At 49.4% G+C, this 16,188-nt stretch overlaps 1 protein-coding gene across 1 annotated transcript in view; it reads left to right on the top strand.

The window, feature by feature from the left end:
* Rnf213 (ring finger protein 213) overlaps nt 1-16,188 on the top strand; it is an 89,783-nt gene that overhangs the window by 56,220 nt on the left and 17,375 nt on the right. Inside the window, exons 35-48 of the mRNA XM_048796615.1 lie at nt 1,318-1,509; nt 2,260-2,405; nt 3,490-3,644; nt 4,769-4,981; nt 5,132-5,313; nt 5,879-5,999; nt 9,588-9,688; nt 9,770-9,952; nt 10,639-10,808; nt 10,900-10,999; nt 12,821-12,932; nt 13,948-14,161; nt 14,333-14,523; nt 15,434-15,556. Of these exons, the coding sequence (XP_048652572.1) occupies nt 1,318-1,509; nt 2,260-2,405; nt 3,490-3,644; nt 4,769-4,981; nt 5,132-5,313; nt 5,879-5,999; nt 9,588-9,688; nt 9,770-9,952; nt 10,639-10,808; nt 10,900-10,999; nt 12,821-12,932; nt 13,948-14,161; nt 14,333-14,523; nt 15,434-15,556 (2,203 nt within the window). The remainder of the gene's footprint in view (nt 1-1,317; nt 1,510-2,259; nt 2,406-3,489; nt 3,645-4,768; nt 4,982-5,131; nt 5,314-5,878; nt 6,000-9,587; nt 9,689-9,769; nt 9,953-10,638; nt 10,809-10,899; nt 11,000-12,820; nt 12,933-13,947; nt 14,162-14,332; nt 14,524-15,433; nt 15,557-16,188) is intronic.

The following is a 16,188-nucleotide window of genomic DNA, read 5'->3' as shown; positions in this document are numbered from 1 at the left end:
TTTCCTAGCACACGTCCAAGCCCTGTTCCCGTCGCCCCTTTGCCGCTGTTGCTCTGGCCCTTGCTGGCCTCCGTTTTCATTGCCCCATGGACTCCACAGCACTCAGGACAGGCTTCCTCCCTGTGGTCACCTGCAATGTCCAGGAACAGCTGGACCTGGGGCTGGCAGGGCCATGAGACGTCATGACACTTCACCAGCACTGTGTATCTGGGACTTAATGTCACGTACCCTCGGGGCTAGATAGCTGGCTCCTTGGGGTCCTCTACATCACAAGTCCTGGTTTTTAGTTCACCATGTTATGTGGCCTGTTGCTTTCGATATTCTTTTTGATTCTCAAGTTGTTTGAGTTCGGTCTGTTGGAGGCCCTCTGAGGGGACTGCATTACTCTCGAGCACTTCCCAGGATGCTCAGCTGTGCCCAGCCCAGGGCCCCTTTCACCTCACCCTACCATCCTCTGTGCATGTTCTATTTTGGGGGTCTTAAGTGATGTTCTTGTATAATAGGATATTTGTTCTCTCAGTAGATGTTTTTAAATCCTCCTAGAATACTGGATATTGTATATTCAGAAGTGTTCTCTTCATACAAAAGCCCTCATTTTTTTTTTTTTTTTTTGAAACACAATTTGTGATTCTTGTCCTTTACCACAAGAAATTGTGGAAGTTTTGTTGTTACGTAAAAGCACAATTTAATATGAAAGTGAAATGTAGTTAATTCAACCAATTAACCACAGTCACTCTAAAGTACTCAGGGTTAGTTACAGAAACACCAACAACAAAGGCTGAATTCTAGATGACCACGTTTTCTTGTTTAACGTTATCTAGATCAAATTTACTTTGGTCCCTTCATCTTTATTATATTTTATCTACAGCTGATTTTTCTTCTTGCAATATTTATTATTTTTAGTGAATTTGGTGATTATTTGATTTGTTTATAGAACCTCGATGGCTTGTTCTGAAAAAATCACTATATAAAAAAGCAGCATGGGGCTCAGGCTGAGGCTCAGTGGTAGAGCCCTTGCCTAGCATGTGTGAGGCACTGGGCTTGATTTTCAGCACCACATATAAATGAATAAAATGAAGGTCCATGGACAAGTAAAAAATATTTAAAAAGAATTAAAAAAGCAGCAAATATTTATTCTACTTTTTCAAAATACTAGTTACTGTTACTAGATGTAGAATTAAGTTCCATTCTTGTGTTGCTTCTAAAGTTAAGAAAATTGTATTTGTGAGTCTGTTATACTTAAGGAGACATCAAGATCACAGAACTGGCTGTTGTGCTAAGCCAGTGTCCCCTGTCCTCTGTCTGCCCCTGCTGCAGGCACACCCTTTGGAAGCGAGTCCAAGGCATGGTCACCCCTCTGCTGGCCAGCATGATCTCTTTCATCGACAGAGATGGCAACCTTGAGCTTCTGATCAGAGCACACTCCCCAGTCTGGGTCCAGGACATGTGGATGTTTATTTTCCGTGACACTAAGTTCCTGAATATTCCGCTTGTGCCGAATAACACAAGGTGAGTGACAATCCACGCAGCACCTCAGCTGCCCCCAGTACTTGGGTAAGCGGAACATTGTCGGACCCAGCTCAGAGGCCAGGCATCCTGGCAGCTTTGTTCTGTGTCCTCTCTCCATGTTCCTTCTCTCTGGGCACCTGTTAGAGCGAGAAAGCCAGGTTCAATCCGGGTGCAGTGGGGACACTGCCCCTTTGAGAAAGCGTGTCCCCCTGTGCTCTTCCCAGTTCTGTGTCGAGCCTCCCCCAGATTCCTGTTCAGATTGCAAAGACCCCAGTTCTGGAAGGTAGCCAAATAAGATGCAGGAGAGGCACAGGTGCCAGCACCAGAAACCTGCCCATGTGGCCTGCTTCCGTTCTGTCTGTAAACACGGGTTGTGAGGCAGTCTCCAATTCCTGTACAGCAGGGTCCCTGACTGGCTTTGTGTGGTCTGGGAAATGGAACCCAGGTCCTTGCACGTGCCAGGCAAGCAGTCTACCATGGAGCCAACTCTGGCCCACGGTATTTATTTTTAATATTTTTTTTATATCTATTTTTTAGTTGTAGATGGATACATTACGCTTATTTTATTTATTTATTTTTATGTGGTGCTGAGGATTGAAACCAGGGCCCTGCGTGCTCCAGGCGAGCACTCTACCGCTGAGCCACAACACTAGCCCCCCCACAGCACCTTTTGAGGACTGTGTCACACGTCCTCTGGTATTCAGAGCACCGTCTCAGGAACCAATTCTTGTTCACCTCACCCCACTGCAGATCCAAGAGTGAGATGTCCTCCATTGTGGTGCAGAACCATATGAGCCTTCCTGAGGGTGCTTGCAACAGTGTCCCCTTCAGCTGGAGAATCAGGGACTATCTGGACGAGCTCTGGGTCAAGGCCCAGTATATCACGGATACAAAAGGTGAGCCCTGCTCAAGTTGGGCCTGATTCAGCCCTGTAAAGCAGCCTGTTCCCAAGAGAGGCTGCCTGGCCATCATCGGGCTGACAGTGGCTAGCACCTGGTAAATTCCAGGACTTTTAGTTTTCATACTTTGCGTGCGGAATAGGCTAAAGTTCATATTTTTTTTTTTTTTTTTCATTTTGGAATTTCTGCTGAAGCCTTTAAGTCCCACTGTGAAGGAGCCTTTAGGTGATGTGGTGGCTCTCTGGCTGGCAGTCTGGTGAACTGGAGCTTGTTCCAGCAGCTGCCGCAGCTTCCTACCTGCTGCGAGTTCACTGTCCTGTCCTGAGGCTCAGACCCGGGAAACTTCCCCTTTAAGCTTTCTCAACAGTTGCTGGCAACAAAAGGGGCGTGTCCTCTTTTTTCCCTCCTGAGTCACATGAGCTAGACAGTGTGCTCTGCTGTCACATTCTGGGGGTGAGGGTTGGCAATAGTCATTCCAGAAAAGCCAATGCCAGTGCTTTTTTTGGAAATGACTTTTTTGAGAAGTCATGCTTCACGTGTGAAGTCATCTTTTCAACCTTTACTTGGAGAACCAGTCAGTACACTCGAAGTGAACTTGCTTTTCCGGTTCCATATTCTCCCGCTGTCCCCTGGAAGCAGTCTGTCTCCTGCTGAGAGGGTGTTTCTTTACTCGGGGCAGCGCCCGGCCTGGTCCTGCTGGTCCCCAGAGTGTGCAGACTCCCCACCTGCTGGAGGCAAACCTCTCGGGTGGTGCAGGCTCTGACCCCAGCCCTGAAGAGCAGCCCACTCGGTCCTGATGCCCTGGGAACCCAGGACTCCTGGGGCCCATTGCACCCGACAGACGTGTAGCACAAAACTCAGGCTACCTCAGACGAGCTTTCCTATTGGGGTGGCGTGTCCTTCCTTTCCGTGTCCCCTCGTCTGGACATCTCCATTCTCTATTCCTGTAAAGCAGCCAACAGGACCTTGTCTCCACGCTGCCCCGGGGGGCTGTACTAGCCTGTGGGTCCTTCCTGGGCAGCGAGCTTCTCTCAGCTTGTGGCTTTGCTTCTCTCAAGCCACTCTGGCTTCTTCCCTGCAGGACAGTCAGAGAAGGTAGTGGAAATTTTCCAGCAGAATCCCCTGGGCATGTTTCTTGCCCAACTCCCTGAAGATCAGCAGCAAGAGCTGGTTCAGTGCTACTCAAGGGACTTCCTTCTCTTGACCATGAGAGTGTCCAACCAAGAGGAGCTGGAGGTAGGTGTCCATTCAAGGTCAAGTGTAGAAATTGCACAAATGGACTAGGGACAAACAGGAACTCGGCTTCCAAGGGCTGGTGCCAGGCTGAGAATATCCTCTGAGCTGCTCAGACCACAGGCCAGTCCTCGCCACCCCCCAACACCTCCTGGAATGGGACATTCTAGCACCTTGAGAAGCTCTCCAGTTTTCCTGGAGCATCTCCTTAAATTGTTGAGTTTCTCTTGACAAAATTAATGTAACTGACCTCCTAAGATGAGTATAATAAGTGAAATTCAGTGGAACGATTGATACTTTTCTGTTTCTGGAGAAAATCCACCCGGCTGCCTGGTAGCCACACTCAGAACGGTGAAAGGAGGTGGCGGGTGTGGGAGAACATACTGCAGCCAGCGCCATGGAAGGTCAGCAGGGTTTTCTTGGGAATCAGCAGAATATATCCTGATTTTTTAAAACAGGTAGAAGCTACAAGTCAGCTACACAGAGTGTAATCGTGTGGGGGTCTGGAAAGCTTTGCTCACCTGCTCAGCCCCCACCCACCAAAGTCAAGAGAACATAAACAGTCTTCAGATGCCACTTGTACCTGCCCATTTGGCAAAACCAAGTTTTCAAAAGGAATGGTGGAACTGCGAGGCCTCCCGGGCAGGTGCTGAGCAGCGATTATGTGGCAGGTGGTCACAGCGCCTCGTCCCCAGCTGCAGGCCATCCTGCTAGAGCCAGCAGAGCCTGGGCAGGTGTCCCAGAAAGGCTCTTCCAGCTTTGTTTCTGATCATGAAGAATTAGAAATGATTTAAGTGTCCAAGTAAACAAAGGAGGGACACACTAAAGTATGGCCATTTTAAAATGGTTGTTTCGCAACCATTGAAAATGATGTGTTCCGCAAGTAAGTGATAGAGTAATTCTCATAGTCTAATCTTGAGTGGAAAAATCCTCAGATCCTGATCTGTGGATGATTCTAAGGCGTAGCTAGGAAAGTGGCCAGAGGCTCTACTGAAAAGCAGTCGGGAGATGTGAAGTCTGGTTTGTAATTCTTTCTTTTCCGTGGTTTTTTGAATAGTTCTGATTTCCCGCAGGAAAACATCTCTTTATAATTGAAAAATGCATACTAAAACCCTTCGAAACCCCAGTTTCTGCAGATGGCCCTGTGGTCCTGCGTCTGTGAGCTGCGAGCAGCCTCAGGGAGGCCGGAGGACGGGCTCTGCTTGCCATGGGTGCACCTGGCCTATCAGCATTTCAGGACGCGGCTGCACAACTTCTCCAGAATCGTGACCACCCACCCGCAGGTTCTGCAGAGCCTCACTGAAGCGGCACAGAAGCACGACATCGTTGGCAGTGAGATGGTAGGACGGCCCTGTGGGAGGCCCAGGCCCTGGCCCATCCCCAGGAGCAAGGGAGACCCTTCAGGGGCATGGGAGCCACAGGCAAAGAAGAGGGTGGGTGGAGGGCGGGGGTCCCGCAGGGTCACACGAGCGCTGTCCTCCTCTTCCCAGACACTGGATGTGTTGGCCGCCGTGGCCTGTGCTGAAATGCTGACGGGAGACACCCTGAAGCCGAGTGCCCAGGCCTGGCTGCAGCTGGTGAGGAAGCTGTCCATGCCGCTGGATCTCGTGTGCTCCGATGGGTACTTGCAAGGCAGCGGGAGCGTGGCCAGAGCTGTCGCTGCGGAGCTCAGGTGAGACCTGGGGCCCGCCTGTCCCTGGCCCGCTGGGCCTGCGCTCACCCGTGGGCTCCAGGTCGAGACGCACTTAGCAGCAGGGCGGGCACATGCTTCTGACACAGGGGGCTCTGGGCACTCACGGTGCCTTGACGAAGCCTGTCGACGGGTGCTGGAGACAGGAGAGCCACGTGCACATGGGCCGTGGTGCCCCGGGGCCCAAAAAGGCTGGCAGGTTGCTAAGCTGCACCTTGAGAACTACAGTGGTGGCAGGGAGCCGGTGGAAGGACACGGCGGGCAGGGCAAGCAGAGGGGCAGGCCTTCGGGGTTGAGGGCGTCACAACCTGTGCTGGACGGTGAGTGTCAAGAGGGACTCCCTGTGCCCAGTGGCAGTGTGTGCTGAGGTAGCAGAGGGAGACCCCAAGTCCTGCTGGCCAGGAGCACTGCTGAGGGCAGGGCTGGAGGTAACCCCTCCTGTCAGCTCACCTTCCCGCGCTGCCTGGAGCCTGCCCTCTCCTCTCGTCTCCTCCTCCTGTCTCAGAGTCCTCTGTCAGAGCTGAGTGTGTGACACCCTCTTGTACAGGACCCAGTGGAATCGGGTTTTCCCCATTGCACTCTTTGTGGAGCACGTGCTCCTGGGGACTGAGAGCCAGATTCCTGAGCTATGTCAGCTGGTGACCAAGTACGTCTTCTCACTGGACAAGGTGAGCACTGGGCACATCTCTTGGTGGGATGCAGGTCAGTGCTGGGCTCTCACCTAGCAGCATAGGGAATGCATGCATTTTGTCTGGAACTTGCTTGTGGAACTTGCTTGTGGATGCTTTGCAAGGGCTAAAGGGGTGGGCTCCACCGACCTCCAGGATGACCTTGGAGCAATCAGTGGGACTATGGGAACAGACGACCACTGAGCCTCTGCTTCCAGTACCAGATAAAGCTATGACGGTACAACCAGTGGCTTTCTCTGAGAAAGCCACCATCTCTGTGGCCAGGCTGTCTAGCAACAACGGCCACCCAGCACAACATGACTTTGGTCCTGTGACTGTCTCATGAGTACCCCCTGTGGGTAGAAGCCATGGGCCTCCTTAGTGCCCTCTGTCAGGGTGTCTGTGCAAGGCCACTGCAGACAGGTGTGCGGCCTTTGAATGCAGGCCAATGCTCTAAGAGGAGATTGGCACAGGTGCCAAGTGCCAGCGCACCCCGACTTTTCCAGAATGTCCGAGGCCCTGTGCAGGATGGTCTGTGCAGGCCAGGGCTTGCTCACTCCCAGGGTCAGGTGCCCACACTGCTTCTTGCCTGCCCCTCTGTCCTCCTCAACAACCACCTTCCAGCCGCTGGTCTTCGAAGGCTGGTTCCTGCTGCAGAGCCTGTGGCCGTCCGGCTGGGACCCGGGGCGTCACACGTGCCCCTGAGCTGCACCCAGGACCCACGCACACTCCAGCTCATGTTTCATCGCCCTGAGCTAAGTCCCTTGTCTAGCTGGAAAGCACAGGAGACCTTTCACAGAGTGTGCTAATGGACCATGGAACTTGAGAGGTTTTTGTTTTTGTTTTTGCGTTTTTTGAAACAGGAAAAAGACATTTTATTGCTTTGCAATAAATAGCAAAGGAGAAACACAGGGACTTGTGTCCCAGAAGCTGTGACTCCCCAGATCAGGGGGAACAGAGGGCTCCCCCTATTGTTTTGTTGCTGTCATTCTTTTTAGTTGTACGTCACAGTAGAGTGCATTCTGACCTATCAGACATATATGGTTGAACACGATGTGGAGTTACGCTGGCCGTGTACTCACATGTGAACGTAGGAAAGTGATGTCCGATTCATTCTACTGTCTTTCTTATTCTTTTTTTTTTTTTTGCATTTTTTTTTTTTTAATATTTATTTATTTTAGTTCTCGGCGGACACAACATCTTGGTTTGTATGTGGTGCTGAGGATCGAACCCGGGCCGCACGCATGCCAGGCGAGCGCGCTACCGCTTGAGCCACATCCCCAGCCCCTGTCTTTCCTATTCCTATTCCCCTCCCTTCCCCCTATTCTATCTCATCTGGTGAGCCTCCACTACCCGACCCCCACCCTGCCCACCTATTGTGAGTCAGCATCAGCATATCAGAGAAAACATTCAGCCTTTGGTTTGGGGGATTGATTTATTTCACTTAGCATGATAGGCTCCATTTCCATCCATTTACTGGCAAATGCCATAATTTCATTCTTTATGGCTGAGTAATATTCCATAATGTATATCTACCCATTTTCTTAATCCATTCATCTTCTGAAGAGCAGTTACATTGGTTCCATAGTTTAGCTATTGTGAATTGAGCTGTTATAAACATTGATATGGCTGTGTCACTGTAGTATGCTGATTTTAAGTCCTTTGGGTATATGCTGAGGCATGGGATAACTGGGTAAAATGGTGATTCCATTCCAAGTTTTCTGCTTTCTAGAGCGGTTGCACCAATGTGCAGTCCCACCAGCAACGTCTGAGAGTGCCTTTTTCCCCACATCCTCACCCACATTTTTTCTTTTCTTTTCTTTTTTTTTAATATCTTTAATTGTAGTTGGACACAATATCTTTATTTATTTATTTTTATGTGGTGTTGGGGATCGAACCCAGGGCCTTGCCCGTGCTAGGCAAACGCTCTACCGCTGAGCCACAACCCCAGCCCCACATTTTTTCTTAATATTATTTTGTTAGTTGTAGATGGACATGATTCCCTTATTTAATTTATTTATTTTTATGTGGTGCTGAGGATGGAACCCAGTGCTTCACACATGTGAGACGAGCGCTCTACCGCTAAGCCACAACCCCAGTCCTCACCCACATTTTTTATTACTTATATTCTGACTGGAGTGATAGGGGACCAGAGGGTTTCTAAAGAGCCATTCAAAAGAATCCTGTTTTCCCTAAGATGAGGGAGGAGAGAAAAATAAGCCTGCTTTAGAGCAGCAAGGGCTATATCCAAAGCAGGAAGAGGACCACTGTCGTGCACGTCTCTGGTATTTATGTGTCTTTGAAGAAATGTCTAAGTCCTTTGCCTGCTGCTGAGTTGGGTTGTTACTTAACAAATCAAGTTTATCAGGATATTAAACACATCATTTTCAAGTATGATCAATCCTGGGAATTCAAGGATGGCTCAAAAAAATCTATAAATGTCATCAGTGATATAAGCTAAAAAGTTACCTCTAAATGATAACTTCAAAAGCTAGACAGAATATTTGACATGATTTATGATTTTAAAAAATACCCTATGCAAAGTCGAAATAGGAACTGCCCTTTAAGAATGCCCAGTGGAAACTTCCTGTAGGAACGTCTATACTAACATCCTGCCTGAGCACATACTCTCAGAAACAGCCATTGAATCATGAGATCCACTGCCCTGCACTGCTGGAGATGTGCATTTCTAACTGTGTCCTAGAGACACTTTGATTTATTTCGTGGTGCTAGGGTGGAACCCAGGGCCTCGTGCATGCCAGGAAAGTGCTCCCCAGCCCAACTTCCTGTGTTTACTGAAGCCCATGTGCCCTAGACTGTTAGTGTAGCACACACGGTTCAGAGTCAGAAGCCCCAGCACACACTGAATGCCCATGACAGGATTCTGGAAGAGTCGTGGGGGCGGCCATACAGTAGTTAACACCCGTCAGCTGCAGCTGAGCAGCCGACCAGGAAGTCGCAGAAGCAAGCCTGCAGTGGGGCCTCCCAGGCCTCTGGGTCTAAAGGAGAACATGCAGGACAGGGGCAGGGTGATGACACAGGTGCATGTGCCCTCAGAGGAAAAGCTTAGGCGGGTGGTTACCTGGGAGTGGAGGGGACTTGACCAGAAGGGCGGCCTTGCAGCCACACTGGGTCTCCATGTGATGTTCCTTTAAAACATGCTCTAGACAGGGGTGGCGGTGCACAGCTGTAGTCCCCGCTTGAGGCCAGGAGTTTGAGAGCAGCTTGGAAAACACAGCCAGACCCCGTCTCTAAATCAATCACCCAATCAACCAATCAAGGCCTACATAAATACTCAAAAAATGCCCAGGTCTCTTAAAGCTTAATGGTGTGTCTGCAAGGCCATGACGTTATTATTTAATGTTTGAAAACACCAGATGAGGGAAGGGGGTAGACCCGAAAGGAGGAGCGGAGAAGAGACCTGGTGATTTAGTCCTCGTTTTTAAAAAGCAGCAGGCCACAAAGAGTTGGCAGCCTGGGACATGCGAAGAACCCTGAGGCCTTAGGCTGCCCCAGGGCACAGCTGACTGGGGGGACCTCTGCTCCCCCTCGCTGGGTGCCACCTCTCACCAGGACTTTCTTCTCCAGTGTCTTCAAGAGAACTCCAACCTCAAGACCCAGAGGCCTTTTATGGCTGTGATGACCACTCTCTGCGAGTGCAAGGAGCAAGCCAGCAAGAGCCTGGCCAGGTGAGGGGTCTGGGCTCCAGGGAGGAGGGAGCACTGCCCCTGGGGGGCCCTGCCTGGGCCCATCGCCTGCTTGGATTCCAGGTTTGGAGTGCAGCCGTGCCCCATCTGCCTGGGAGATGCTCAGGACCCTGTGTGTCTGCCCTGTGACCATGTGTACTGCCTGCCTTGCATCAAGAGCTGGCTCGTCCCCGGGCAGATGATTTGCCCCTACTGTTTAACCGACCTGCCTGACAAGTTCTCTGTGACAGTTTCCCGAGAGCACAGGTAAAACACTCAATCTCTTTAAAAGTCTTCCTCTTTTCTCCATCCTTTTTTTCAAATAATATTCAGAACTTCGATTTTTCTTCTGTCTGGTAAAAGCCTGGCTTTGGAGAGCTGTCTAAAGTGAGGCTCTCACTTGGGCACTTCTTAGACATTGGGTGCCTCAGTATTCCTCTCTCTCCAAGATATCACATGTCCAGCAAGATTTTGAGACAGCAAAATTCAGACAATATGAAATGAAGCCCTTGAGAGAGACCAGCTTCTCCGTCCTCCGTTGCGCGTGGGTGGCGGGTGCGGCGTGGAGCCCAGGCCTGTGCGTGCTTGGCAAGCCAGCCCTCTACCACAAAGCCACACACCCGCTCTGCCCAGCCTCTGGGGGTAGGGAAGAGAGCTATAGCTCTGTGCGCTTCAGACCGTGGTCCTGCTCCGCCAGTGGTGGTTTTCCCATCTTTCCTCCCAACCGAGGGGTTCTGTGACCTGCTTGGGCTGGTTCAACGGTGGAGCTGTTCTTGGAGGAGATATGTGTAGATGCTGTCTGCAGTTGCAAAGACCAGCCGATCAAAGGCAGTGGACACTTGAATCTGATGGTGTAAAATGAGATGTTGTCTGAATCTCAAGTCATTCTGCATGCAGGGATTCGGGAACACGCTCTCTGAGCCTTCTAACTGGGTTTACTGCCGTTTCCTCAGGGTGGCCATTGGGAAACATGCCCAGTTCCGGCAGATGTGCAACAGTTTCTTTGTGGACCTGGTTTCTACTGTCTGCTTCAAAGACAATACCCCTCCCCAGAAGAGCGTGATTGACGGGCTGCTGTCTCTACTCTTCGTGCAGAAGGAGCTCTTGAGAGATGCTCCCCAGCGTGAGTTGCTTTCTTCCTTCAAACCTAGATTCAGTTCCTCTCCATTTGGTGCCATGATATGAGCGAAAGCATCTTTTTCTTTCTGGCTAAGGACACCGGGAACACACGAAGTCTCTCTCGCCATTTGATGATGCCGTGGATAAGACTCCCGTCATCCGCTCCGTGGTGCTGAAGCTGCTCCTGAAGTACAGGTGGGAGCGGCTCCCTGAGCGCGCGCCTCTCCAGGGCCTTGGCTTCTCTGGGTGCGCCATGCTTGGTCTTCGTGCTGCCACATGTCCTAGCTCATGGTTGTGTATAGACACTGTCCCCGAGGGGCATATGATTTGGCCATGGCCGAGGGAGTGCTGGGGAGGGATCCTCGGTGTGGTGAAGCAGGCAGAACCCCTGCACCCAGAGGGGTGTTTCTGACCCTAGCTCCACAGCCCACCCCAGAGTATGATTTGTGGGGGAGTAACTCAGGACCTCCTTCACCCTTGGCTTCCTCCAAGTCCGGTTCCACAGCGCATGGACTCTGTGTTTTCTTGGTTAGATGGGCGGTCCGTGTTGTCCAAACATGGTGTCTGTCATGTTGTCCAAGCTGGCTGATCCTATGTGTTCATCAGGCTTCAGTTCTCAGAGTGATGGTGGGATTCTTTGGTGGGGAAGGGGTCCCTGAGCTGAATTCTTAAAAATAATACTAAGTGGGGATGGGGTTGTAGGTTGGTGGTGGAGTGCTTATCGAGCATGTGTGAGGCACTGGGTTTGATCCTCAGCACCGTATAAGAATTAATAAATAAAGTAAAGGCATGGTGTCCATCTACAATTTTAAAATATATTTTTAAAAAGTGAGACAGTAATTTGCCTTTTCAACATGTTGCTATTTGTGATGACATTGCCAAAGCAGTGATGGGTGAATTGTGGGCCTCTCTGCATGAAGGAAATTATAACCAGAGTCATGGTTTACTTCGCCACTGTGAACATGTAATGTTTTTAATGTTGTGTAGCAGCAGGAAATAGACCAGAAACACTCCAGCTGCATAACAGAGGATAGTGGTTATCTCAAAGCATGCCACTCCTTAAGGTCTCCGGTTTAGAGTGGCTGCTACCCTCAGGCCTTGCCATTTTGCCTAAACCAATGAGTACCAGACCACAGATCTGTAGTGAGGTTAATGAATATAGGTAGGTATCTACAACAACAGGTTGTGGAAAAAAGATGCCAACCTCTCACAATCTGCCTTGCTCAGCAAACCAAGGCTTTTCCAAGTGACCAATGCCTAATGTCCAGAATCATGTGTGTCAAAAATGATCCAGCAGCTAGGCATGCAGCTCAGTGGTACGGCTTTGACTAGCCCCCAGGGAGGCCCTGGGTTCCTTCTGTAACACTGGGAACAATCCACAGCCGAGTAGACTGTGTGGGTATCACGTAATTGAAAGTGAAAACAGAACTGGTGTGGTCTCAGGCCCCACAACCAGCTTTGAGAAATGATCACTTTTCAAGGGTTGGTACAGTATCGAAAAAGAATAGCCCCAAATATATGCAAGGACTGTTAAACATTTTCTCCTTTTCCAACTACATCGTCTGTAAGGCCAGATTTTCTTCATATGCCTCAATGTAGCATCAGAAGCAGGTGATGGAAGTCAGCTGTCTTCTGGTTAAACTAGGCTTCCAAGAACATGAGGGTTTATTCTTTTTGTCTTACATGAATTAATAAATACTCTTGAAACTTTTCAGTTTTAATGTTTAGTACCATAAACATTGAAAGATTTGACCTAAATAAACAAAAAAATTGTCTGCAGTTCTCAATAAGTTTTAAGAACAGCTGGTCTGCAATATGGAATTCCATATTCCCCCGAGACTCTGATAACATTTTTAATAAAAAGCTGTTAAATCTATATACTTCCATATGTATGTATTATACCTTTATACACACAGAGAAAAATAGATGGGCAGATGATTGGTTAGTAGATGTTCTTTTGTGTAGGGTGATTCTGCCATCCTGATATAACCAGAAATAATATCGCTCTTTCCACAGCTTCGATGCAGTGAAAGATTACATCCAGGCCTACTTGTCCCTGTTAGAGAAGAAGGCCTTCATCACTGAAGACAAGACCGAACTGTACATGCTCTTCATCAACTGCCTGGAAGTAAGCTTCGTCGCTCTGCTTCTGCAAACCATCTGAACCATGTGGTCTACTCAGTGGCAGAGTTTCTGAAAACTGACAGGATGTAGCTTTACTCAGTGCAATTAACAGATGTTTCTCTCCCACGTGGAAAAAGAAAGAAGTTTCAAAGACATTGCTCTGTCCTTAGATGTCACACACACGTCACGAGCTGTTTGGTGACATTTCTGTCGCTGTCGTACACCACTCTCTGGTGGTATGTGAGATCTCCACCTAGCCTGTAAAGCTGTCCAACGTTTGCTCGGCGGTGAAATCCCCTAAGGATGCGTTTCTTGAAGGTGTCCTGTTGTTAAGCAGTACGTAACTATTGACAGTCGTGCGCACGTTTGTGTAAAGCGGAAGGAACCGCAGCCTGGATGACTATGTCACAGGGTTAGCCAGGGTCGTCCACAGCTGGTGAGATCATGAATCCTTTTTTTTTTTTTTTTTTTTAAGAGAGAGTGAGGGGGAGAGAGAGAGAGAGAGAGAGAATTTTTAATATTTATTTTTTAGTTTTTCGGCGGACACAACATCTTTGTTTGTATGTGGTGCTGAGGATCGAACCCGGGCCGCACACATGCCAGGCGAGCGTGCTACCGCTTGAGTCACATCCCCAGCCCTGATCATGAATCCTTTTTATTTTTATTTTCTTCATATTTTTATTCCTTCATATGCCTCAATGTGGCATCAGAAGCAGATGAAGGAAGTCAGCTGACTTCTGTTAAACTAGGCTTCCGAGAATTACAGGAATATAAAACAAAGCCACTCTGCTAAACATCATTAACACATGTGGGTTTATTCTTTTTATCTTAAATTGTACATTTTTTTTCTTTACAGGTTTGCTTTTTCCATTTATTTTCTATGATACAAAAAATTTATACTCCGCTCTACAATGGCGGTCTTTATCTTCCCTTTAATTCTCCCAGCAATTTCAGAGGGTCAGAGACTTGCCTATTAAAAAAGCATAATATTCTTTTCTTTCTTGTTCTTTGTTCCTCAGGATTCAATTCAGGAGAAGACCAGCGCTTACTGCACACAGAGTGAACTCCAGTGCCTGAGGGAGGAAGGCCGTTTCCTCCAGACCTGCTCCTCAGGGAGACGAGGCCAAGGACCTGCCACTGCGGCATCTGTCGAGTACCTGCAGGAGGTGGCCAGGACCCGCCTGTGTCTTGACAGGGCTTCTGACCTCCTCTTGGAGATTCAGGAGGGCTCAGGCAGGTCTTCCCTACCTGGGAGAAGTTGGCTCTGCCTAGAGAAGTTGGACAGTTCCTTAGGGTCTTGCTGACCCTTACCATGTTCCCCTCTCCTGGGTGTGTTTTACTGAGTTCCCTAGAAGCAGGCCCTCAGTCCCCAGTCACTGACCAGTTTTGTCCTTGCACTCTCAGAGCTGGCTGAGGAGCAGCAGTGCTACCTGCGGCACGTCGAGCAGTTCTGCACCCGGGCGGGGAACGACTGGCACCGCGTGTACCTGGTCCGGAGGCTCGCGAGCCTGCGTGGGATGGAGTTTGTGCAGAGCCTCTCCAGGCAGGGCCGTCAGTGCCAGTGGGTGTTTCCCAAGGGAGTCACTGCACAGCAGGTGAGGGCAGGACCCTGGCAGAGCGGGCAACTTCGGGCACCACTCCCCACCCTGCCCCACCTCCCAGTCCTCGCGACAGGAGGGCACTGGCAGGCATCTATCTGGTCCTGGTCTCTGCTTCAGCGTGGGTTTAGGCCATGTACTGGAGGGCAGAGGCAGGCGTGGACACCTGTGGGTGCTAACTTACAAGTATTTCTGGTTTCTCATTCACCTGCAGCTTCCCAGGCTTCACTTCTAATTGAATTAGACGAGAAAAAGTGAATGAGTATTTTTTAATATTTGCTTCCAGCAAATTATAAGGAGATTCAGCTTAGAGGCGGTGTCTTGTGCTCACTGCCAGGCAGAGGCCGGTGAGAATTGAGAGACAATTGCCATGAGTTTGACTTTCAGGCTTCTCAGCTCCTAGTGCTCAGAAATTGGTAAATTCTTACTGTCCCGGGGGGTCACAAAATGGCACTGAAACTCTAGACATTTTTTGTTGTTGTTGTTGTAGTTGTAGATGGACAGAATGCCTTTGTTTTTTTTGTTGTTGTTGTTAATTTTTATGTGGTGTTGAGGATCAAACCCAGTGCCTCATGCATGCTAGGCAAGCACTTTGCCACTGAGCTGCAGTCCCAGTCCTCTAGGCATTTTGAGCATGACCACGTGGGACTCAGGATGACATGTTTTTGTCACCTCGCTTGGTATGGTGCTATATATACAGAAAGCAAGCAGTTCCAGGGGTAGCCTCCCTCCTTCCCGTGCTCCTGAAGACCCCAGGAGTGTCCTGTGCAGGCCCCACAGGGTGACCCAGCTCAGCTGCCTCTAGCCTCCAGTGGTGCCTCGTGCCTTGGGTTGCCTGTGGAGAAGGGTTCTTACAGAACATCCCACCCCATTCCACTGTGACTAACCCCCTGCTCTTGGACTGCAGAAGGACCACATGGGCCAGATGGACCGATACCTGGTGTATGGGGATGAGTACAAGGCACTTCGTGACGCGGTGGGCAAAGCCATGCTCACGGGCAAGGCCCCCAGCCTTGATGCCGCTCTGACGGTAGGATGGCCTGCAGCTTCCCTTGCTGCCAGGGGACCCTTGTGCCCAATCTTCTCTGGTTATGTTCAAGGATGCAGGTGTGAAGAGAGGGGCTCTGAACAGCCCCTAGAATCACACTGCATGTGCCCATGGCCAGCATGGGGGAACTAATGTCTGGAACAGTAGTGCAGCAGCAACTGAGCTGGGCTCATACATTTGCTGCACCTGCCAAGGCCATCAGCCACTTCTTTTTTATTGTTTATGTGCATTATCTCTTTAAGACCTTGCTGAGAAATAATTCTCTATGAGATTATTGTGAGTGAAAGATGTCAGCACTATCAGCCAAATCCATAGCTATGTAGATTCACAATCCATGTATATGCTTATGTGTCTATTTTGATGTTAATACAGGGTTTTAGGATTCTGGTCTTTTTCTTAGTATTTTTAGTTGTAGATGGACACAATACCTTTATTTTTTTATTTATTTTTTTATGTGGTGCTCACATTAAAAAAAATAGAGCAGGACATAAGTGCTCTCCACCAAGCCCCAGGATTGTCACCTTTAACTTATTCAGGTCTTGCTTCCTTTTCGAGTCTTTATCCTGGCCTTGTGCTGGGAAGAGAAAATAGAAAATCCTGTCTCTTCTCAGGAA

Source organism: Marmota marmota, unplaced genomic scaffold (assembly GCF_001458135.2).
Source record: "Marmota marmota marmota unplaced genomic scaffold, marMar, whole genome shotgun sequence".
NCBI classification, from domain to species: Eukaryota; Metazoa; Chordata; class Mammalia; order Rodentia; family Sciuridae; genus Marmota; species Marmota marmota.
This window is presented reverse-complemented; position numbering and strand designations above follow the sequence as displayed.